At 47.5% G+C, this 8,704-nt stretch overlaps 1 protein-coding gene across 7 annotated transcripts in view; it reads left to right on the forward strand.

Moving 5' to 3' along the window:
* Window positions 1–7,424, forward strand: part of KIF1B (kinesin family member 1B) — a 134,208-nt gene extending 126,784 nt beyond the window's left edge. For all 7 annotated transcript variants that reach the window (XM_058161269.1, XM_058161268.1, XM_058161274.1 and 4 more), the window contains one exon: window positions 2,341–7,424. In XM_058161269.1, coding sequence (XP_058017252.1) covers window positions 2,341–2,383 — 43 coding nt within the window. In that variant the 3' untranslated portion in view covers window positions 2,384–7,424. The remainder of the gene's footprint in view (window positions 1–2,340) is intronic.
* Window positions 7,425–8,704: the final 1,280 nt, after the last annotated feature.

Consider the following 8,704-nt stretch of genomic DNA (forward strand, 5'->3'; position numbering starts at 1 on the left):
CAGCTAGCTTGTTTTCTTGCAGACGTTTTATGACCCTAACTAGCTAGTACCAAGGAGACGGACAGAAGGAAGGAAGGAAGGAAGGAAGGAAGGAAGGAAGGAAGGAAGGAAGGAAGGAAGGAAGGAAGGAAGGAAGGAAAGAACATTTATAGCTCAGGGTTCAAATGAGGGGGTCCTTGGTCCTCTCTGAGTTGGCTTGTTTTCTTGCAGACATTTCGGAAGGAAGGAAAGAAAGAAAGAGAAAGAAAGAAAGAAAATAGAATATTTGTAAGCTCAGTGTTCATATGAGGGGGTCGTTGGTGCTGGCTTGTTTTCTTGCAGACCCTAACCAGGTAACATCATCAATGCTAGTACCAAGGAGAAGGAAGGAAGGAAGGAAGGAAGGAAGGAAGGAAGGAAGGAAGGAAGGAAGGAAGGAAGGAAGGAAGGAAGGAAGGAGGAAGGAAGGAAGGAAGGAAGGAAGGAAGGAAAAAAATAATAGAATATTTGTAAGCTCAGGGTTGAAATGAGGGGTCCTTTGTGCTCTGCAGACAGAATGAGCGTGCAGGCCATCATAAACCTGGTTAAAACCTTGAAATGCAGGGATAAAATCTACTTACCTTCCCTACCGGTTAGGAAGTGCACACGCCGCGCGTGGGCTTGGACCCTCTGCGCATGCTCAAACCCTTCTGCGCACGTGCAGAGGGTAAAAAACAGGTTACTTCCTAGTTAAAACCAGGAAGTAATGACGACCAGGCGGGTGGGCGGAGCCTCACGCCGCCATCGCTACCGATTCGGCCGAACCGGTCCAAACCGGTAGCATTTTCACCCCTGCTGAAATGGGAATAGCATGCATCGACCGCCCCGTAGGGAAAAGGGGCTGGGGAGGCACAGGGAGGGGCTGGTGGAAATTTCAGGTCTGCAAGGAAAACAGGTGGGTGTGTTTCCTTCCAGAGGAAGTATTGCAAAACGGGTGAGAAGTGAGGGAATCGGTTAGAGCGAGGGGGAAAAAAGGGGATCTTCATCAGCAAAGAGGAAGTTTAGAAGCCGCCGCCTCACTGCTAGCGGACGAGGGGAGAGCAGAGATGAGGAGCCTGGGAGCCTCCTTTCGACTAGCAAGTCTTATTGAAAGGCAGAAGTTGAGAAGTTCACCGGAGGATTCCGTGCGTTTCGAAGCTCACCAGGCCTGCCGCCACTCAGGCCTCAAGACCCAGCCGTAGGCATTTAAAACCGCTCCGCTCAGTGACAAAATGTGGCAATGGGGAACTGAAAAATATCTCACATGTCCCGTTGTGCTGCAAGTTGTGCAGGAACCTCAGATCAACATATACTGTTATTGTTCGGACTATAAGACCTACCTAAATTGAGAAGAGGAAAACCGCCAAAAAAAGTTTTTGGCCTCTGCGTGCACCATTTGGGGGCCTTTTTTGGGGCCTTTGTTCGGCCGCTTTCCAGCCTCTTTTTTTTGGCCTGTTTTGGAGGCTTTTTCTGGCCCTTTTTTTTGGTCCCTTTCCAGCATTTTTGGGCCTTTTGGGGGAGGGGGGTTCGGCCCGTTTTCAAGGCTTTTTCCAGCCCTTTTTTTTGGCCCCTTTCCACCCTTTTTTTGGCCTGTTTTTCGAGCTTTTTTCAGCCCATTTTCGAGGCTTTTTTCGGCCTGTTTTGGGGACTTTTTTGGCCCCTTTTTTTGCCGGTTTCCGTGGCTTTTTTCAGCCTGTTTTTGAGGCTTTTTCCAGCCCGAAAAAAAGCCTCTAAAACAGCCCTAAAAAAGGGCTGAAAAAGGCCTAAAAACAGGGTGTGTGGAGGCCAAAATATGGCCGGCGGGTGGGTGAGGCTTCAGCAGTATTCAGTCTATAAAACGCACTGACATTTTCATCCCCTTTTGGGAGACAAAAAAGTGCATTTTATAGTCCGAAAAATACAGTATTCTCCCTCTATTACATCAGATCAATTTCTACGTGAACTCCGTCTCCTTCAGGATTCAAATCCAGTCACCACTCGTTTCAGTAGCAAAATGATAATAAGGTGGTGGGGAAAACCACCTAAAGAACTAAAGATCCTTATTCCTATTACTACTTTGCTTACATTATTTTCCAATAACTTTTAGAGAATGCATTTAGTTAAACGTTGAACTCCAGGAGTCCGGTATCTCCCCAAATCCTTTTTTGTAGGCTCTATTTGTCTCCCAGCCTTAATTTTAACCTTCTCAGCAACGGGCGGAGTTGAGGCAGCTTTTTGAGGAAGAGGATAAGCTTTGAGTCCTGCTGGTTAGGAGAGAGACACAATCTGTGCGATTGTGTTGTGTTCCATCTCAGTGCCGGGTGCGGTTCCTTCACTTCCTGTCCTCTTCTTTCTCCTCTGCAGGTCCAAACTCGCCCGAAGACTCTCCGGACAACTGAAGTACTGAGTGTCCCTCGGGAATTCTCACGCAATTTTTATTTTCTCCCAAATCCATCTTTGGCTATAAGATAAAACCTCCCCTCTCATTTACTCTTGTGATATTTGAGTCGTTCCCTTCTCTTGTATTTAACACACACCCCCGCCCCTTCCGTGGCTTAACTTGGCTCACTTCTAGCACTTTCCCCACATTCTCTCCTCTCTCTCCCCCCTTTCCTTCTCCACCCCCTTTTTTTTGTTTTTTAAAAAAGAAAGAGACTACTCTAATATTTTTTTTTCCTTTTCAAGTGTTGAAAACACTAGTAATCGCATGTGGCCAAACCGAAGACGAAATGATGGGAGGGGGGAAAATATGTGGGTTGAGCGGGGAGGAAAACGGGGCGGAAGTTGGGGGGGGGATTCATATTTATATATGCACGACTTTTTTTTTTTGGTCGAAAAAAGAAAACTCCCCCCTCCCCTCTCCCACGTGGGCCCTTGGTTCCTAACCCCCAAGTGACGTCGCCTGTCCTGCTCTCTACGGTGTGTTTGTCTCTTGTCTGGATGTCAAGGATTTGATTTTTCGTCCAACTTTGATGGCTTGGAAATAACCAGACTGTGTTTCACCAGGAAAGGCTCCTGCCGCCCTTCATCTGTGGGGGCGTCCCCTTACCCAGCGTATGTTGCCTTTACTTCCGATCGTGTATTTATTTATTTACTTTTGGATCTATTATTTTGGATCTCTGGTTTAGGAATCGGTTATCACCAGGAGGGTGGACTTAAATCCAGGCTTGGTTTTCAACCGCCGGCGTAGCCTGGTTAACAATTGAGCCCTTCAGCTTGGCCAGCGATGGCTGCCTGCAGCTTTCTCTTTGGGGCAGATTCAGTGGAGCAGGTTTCAGACCTTGAGGAAGTGGGGGGACTGGCTGCGGGATCTGCCTGCCCTTGACCTCCCCCGAGCGCAGTGTGGAAATCTGGGAATCTTGCCTCCGTCCCTGAAGGATTTGAACCACTACAATGGAAAAACAGGCAGAGGTAGTAGGCCTAATGTAGCGCCCTCTTTTTCGCATCGGCAGAATCAACCGGAGGAAGGCGGAACGGTGTTTGAAATGGGGTCTACTCAGGGGAGGCCTTCAAAAATTTTAGCAAGGGGTTCTCTGCTCAGTTGCTGGGTGGGCGTGGCCTAGTCAGGCTCCTGCACCACGGCAGGTGGGTGGGTGGGGGCGTTTATGCCCTCCCCGGACTCTGGAGGCTTTTCTCGAACCTCCGGGAGGGCAAAAACAACCTCCCCAGGCTCTGGAGGCCGGAAAAGGGCCTGTTTCCGGCCTTCCCGAACTTCCAGTAGGCCCGCTTTTCGCCCTCTCCAAGCCTGTGCATGCGCCCTGCACTTACCTGCATCCAAAACGGGCCGCATGGGGACTCCTGGGAGGGGAGGGTGGGGCCAGCTAGGAGTGGGATTTGGGGGGGGGGCTTCTCCGAACTGCACAGAATCTTAGCTAGAGGTTCTTCCGAACCCCCAGCAACCCACCCATGGATCTATCTGGTGAAAGGGGAGATTTAACCAGCATTGGGGCTGAGGGGCAGCATCGCTTTCTCCCCGACCTTTCCTTTCCCACGGTCGAAGGATCGTTTATTTTAGAAACATTCCTCCTTTAAAGCTCAGCTCCCTCCCTCCCTCCTCCTCTTTCTCTTTCTCTCTCTCTTTCTCTGTGCCACCGAGAGCCCTGCTGTGGCATTCCTGAGTCGGGAAGGAAGTTGAAAACAAGGCGGTGGAATGCTGGCCTAACCAATACTCCACAACCGCCGATTGTCTCCTGTTGGAGGCCTCTCTCCCTTTTTAGGGGTTCCAGGCAGCCCTGTACCTCCTTTGCAGAACCTCCAAGAAATTCACATTCAGACTGTCTTGCGTGGCTGAATGCTCACTTCCTATCAAGGAATCCAGCCAGCCTTCCCCTTTCTCGATTTTAGCTTATCAGGGCATTATTTCCATGGTGGATGTGCTCCTTCCCGGCTTTTGCTTGCAAGCCAGAGAGGGGAAAACCGTGACCTCATTGGCTTTTCCAAACAAGCTTTCTCCATCCTCCAATCGAAGGTTGGTGTGTGTGTGTGTGTGTCTCGCTCGCTCGCTCGCTTTCGAGCATCTCGGCTTAACTTGGGCGCCTGTCTGTCCAGAGAAAGGCAAAAATCTGATTTACCCCTCACAACAAACCAAAAACCATGTGCACGGTTTAATTCTTTGCATTCATCCCATTGGGTTGGCCTGGGGTGTAGCTTCCCTGCTCCCCCGCTCATCTTCAGATCAATGCCTTAGTGAGACCCCCTTGGCTAGAGCCTCCAGGGGAGGGGGCTTTTTCATTTGGGGTGGGGGCGGGGGAAATCCTCTTTTAATTCTGCCGTGGTAGTCCGCAGAGTTTGCCGTGACGTAGAATCGGGGAGATTTTCTGAGCATTTTCTGTGCCACTTCTTCTGTGCAGAGCAGGTGCCGTCCCCATCTTGGCCACTTGGAAGACCTGCGGATTTCAACTCCCAGAATTCCCCGGCTGGGGAATTCTGGGAGTTGAAGTCTGCAGGTCTTCCAAGTGGCCAAGATGGGATTGCCCCTAGCATAGAGCAAAAGAAACCTGTTTAAAAAAAGGAGCTTGGCTCCTGAACTGGGAACATAACTTATGTATTTGGTTTGATTGCTTTGGGTTTGATTGCACTAAAAACGAGTCTTAACAGTGGGATTTTCAGTCCTGTGATGATACTACACAACAGTCATACTACAAGGCTGCCGGTTGAAGAGCCAGTTTTTTTGGGGTGGGTGGGAGGAGAACGGGCATTTTGCAGTGACTTTAATGAGTTAATTATTATTATTATTATTATTTGGTGCACAATAAAAGACACTGTCACTCCAGCTTTGGGGCTGTAAAAACAGTGGAAGGAATCTGTCTGAAGCTGGAAAAAGGAATGCGTCTTACACTAACTGTTTGCTTTTTGAGCTTGGAACAAAGCTGGTCGGAAAATTTGCTCTGGAAAACCCACACCATATGTAACGAGAAGAATTATATATATATATATATATATAGGAGCATTAAAGGACACAACGTAACGGACAGATTACACAAAGGGCATCGCTTGGGCTAATCTTTACGCAAGAGGTTCAGTTTAAATCTTAAGCCTTCTTCCAGTTGCTTATTTTAGATGCTCCAGATTGGGTTAATTTAAAATTGATCTCGGGGAATTAAGATTATCCCCCCCCCCCTTTGGAAGTCTTTACATATCCTAAAAATGTTAACCAGCCCTGCCTTTTTTTTTTTTTTTGCAAAGCAGAGAAAGAAAACTCCGCCTCCGTGCTTCGCTTTAAAAAGAAATAATCTGAATTTCAGCAGAAGCTTTAACCAGTCGACACGGCCTAGAGCCAGCCAGCTCTTTGGGCCGGTCTCCGGAGCTGCAGGCCGCTGCCACGGGCCAGCCAACCCTCTGCGCAGGCCCTGCGGCTCCAAGCAAGGACCAAAGACCCGTGGTCACCTTTGCAGAATTCCCAGTTAAGGAAAGGGTGGAAGCTGAAACCGAGGCTGTTACCCCGATTGTCATCTCAGAATCGTCTATTCCTTTTGTTCCATCAATGTCAGTTGATTCATCCTTTAATCTCTCTCTTTGCAAACAGCATACCTCAATTCTTCTGCCCCAGTACCCCTTTGGTTATTAAATGCCATTAGATTAGAAGGGGCTGCCAAGAAACCAAGCGAAGTCCTTGATGGTGTTTTTCCAAGCAAAGATGTTTTCCTTCCGCTTTGTTAACCCGGTGCAATGTAGGAATTATTTAATTTGTGGGGTTTGTTTTTTTTTTGGTTTTTTTTTTTTTGGGTAAATGGATGTGTATTTGTGCTGGCTTTCCTTGTGCATAACCCTCACCCTTCATTGTTCTCCTCTCCCTCTTGTATGATCCGCCATGAATTAATCCTGTGTCTGCCCAGGCATCGTGCGGTACAAGATAAATTTCTCATTCCGTTCGCGTTGTGGTTTTTTTAAAATTATTATTATTTCTAACATGCTGCTTTAAGTAACAGGGGAATATTTAAAAAAAAAATAAAAAAAACCCTTAACTTTGCTGCTTGAAGGTTCCTTGAATGTATCCGAAACAGGACCTCAGTTAGTTCGTCCGGGGAAAACAAGTCACCCACTACCATTCCTTCCTGCCTCGTTGGTGGCTAGCGCCTTACGCTTTTTTAAAAAAAAAAAAAGCGTCAGGAATGTATTTCGTGCTGTGCTTCCTCACTAGCCCTGGGGAGAGGGGACAGGGAGGGAAATTTTATTTTTTGGCTCCGATGGCCACTTCGGTGAAGGGTTCAAATCCATCCAGGAACAGCTGAAGAAGACCGGCCGAAATGGGAAGCCGGATTTTGAAGCTTCCCGGAGCAGCATCGGTGGAACTCCAACCTGCTTGCAACACCCAGCCCATTTCCTTATTTATTGATTACCTAAATCCGGGGAATCCAACCATGGCCGCTTTTAAGACCTGTGGACTTCAACTCCCAGAATTCCCCAGCCAGCCATGATTGGACGCTCCTGACCCAAATCCCGTGTGCTTTGCAGTTTCCCTCTTGTTAGGATCCACTCACTTTGTACATTTGCAGATGTATTTTGTGTTGTTTTTTTTAACAAGGACCTGCCACTCCACCTAACCCCACTCCCCTTTCTTTGCTGCCCAACTGAAGTGGCCTTTTGGACCCAATTCTCAATTTTTTTTTCCGTTTGGAACCGATCTCATCCTGATTGGTTGGAAGGAATTCATTCAAAACGCGTTTTGACGTTACGGTTTAATTTTTTTGACTCCCTTTTGTCCCAACCTCACTCCAGTCCTCTCCCCGGCAAACCCATGTTTTATTTTGTAAATATAACTGATGTTTGGAGCTTGGGTATACAAACTGTAAATAGACTTCATGTATTTGTACTAATTTGGAACCATTTTGCTGTATAGCCTTTAGGTGTGCAATGCAGATACTCTTAATCTAACTCTTGTGTATGGTAACTGCACCACTGAAATGTTAGTAAGCAAGGTGGAAAACAATAAAGATACAACTAGCGTATGAGCAAGGTGTGCGCTCGTTTTGTATTTTGTCTTACTTATTTACAAAGGCATGGGGTTTTTTTGGGGGGGGGGGGCTACCTTTTGAATAAGGTCCTCTTAGGTGGTTTCTCTATTGGCTTCCAGCTGATTCAACTTTATGGAGCCCCTGGAACAGGGGTCTCCAACCTTCAACTCCCAGAGTTCCTCAGCTAGCAAAGCAAAGCTGGCTGAGGAACTCTGGGAGTTGAAGTCCACCAGGTCTTAAAAGTTGCCAAGGTTGGAGACCCTCTGCCCTAAAAGGCACAACGGAGCAGGGCTGGAGGAAAACAAACACAAAGGGAGGCAATATTGTTGGTATGAGGTTTGCGCTATCCTGAATTTGGGCTGGAAAAAAAAACCCCGAGACTTTAGAAGTTGGTGGATTTCTCCTTTTTTCTGATGGGGATGAATTGAGGGTCCCCATGGACCTGAAGGGCGGGAGGGGACTCACGGCAGCCAGAATAGAAAGAAAAACCACTATTAAGTCTACGGAGATTCTCAGTCATCCAGGTGATGGTTATCCCAAAGGTGCTTTTTTCAAGAGGCCACTGGATTCCCCTGTTTTTTTTTGTTTTTGAAGACGTTTCACTTCTCATCCAAGAAGCTTCTTCAGGTCTTTTAAGTCTCCTCTCCTGTTCCTACCTTCAAGGGGCGTGCATAAGAGCACAAACGTGCCTACTGTTCCTGTCCTATTGTTTTTCTTTTCTTATATACATATATGCTTATTCCTCCTATTATTTACTCATATATATGTTTATACACTATATAATCTTTTCTGTATAATACTTATATATATTGTTGTGACTAAATAAATAAAGATGGATGGATGGATGCAGGGGTGAAATCCAACAGGTTCTGGAGAACCGGCAGCAGAAATTTTGAACAGTTGGCCCCAGGAGTGGGGTGGGAATGGGGATTTTGCAGCATCCTTCCCCCAGGAGTGGGGAGGGAATGGGGATTTTGCAGCATCCTTCCCCCAGGAGTGGGGAGGGAATGGGGATTTTGCAGCATCCTTCCCCCAGGAGTGGGGAGGGAATGGGGATTTTGCAGCATCCTTCCCCCAGGAGTGGGGAGGGAATGGGGATTTTGCAATATCCGCCCCCTGCCACTTCCACCAAGCCACGCCCGCAGAAGCGGTAGGGAAAAAAATGTGGATTTCACCATCGGCTGGCTGGATGTTAGGTGAAACAGACGCTTAGAGATGGGTGGGCGGTGGATGAATAAGCAGGGAGAAAGATACTATATAGCAAGAGATCTCCA

The sequence above is a fragment of the Ahaetulla prasina genome, chromosome 18, assembly GCF_028640845.1.
Source record: "Ahaetulla prasina isolate Xishuangbanna chromosome 18, ASM2864084v1, whole genome shotgun sequence".
Classification (NCBI taxonomy): domain Eukaryota; kingdom Metazoa; phylum Chordata; class Lepidosauria; order Squamata; family Colubridae; genus Ahaetulla; species Ahaetulla prasina.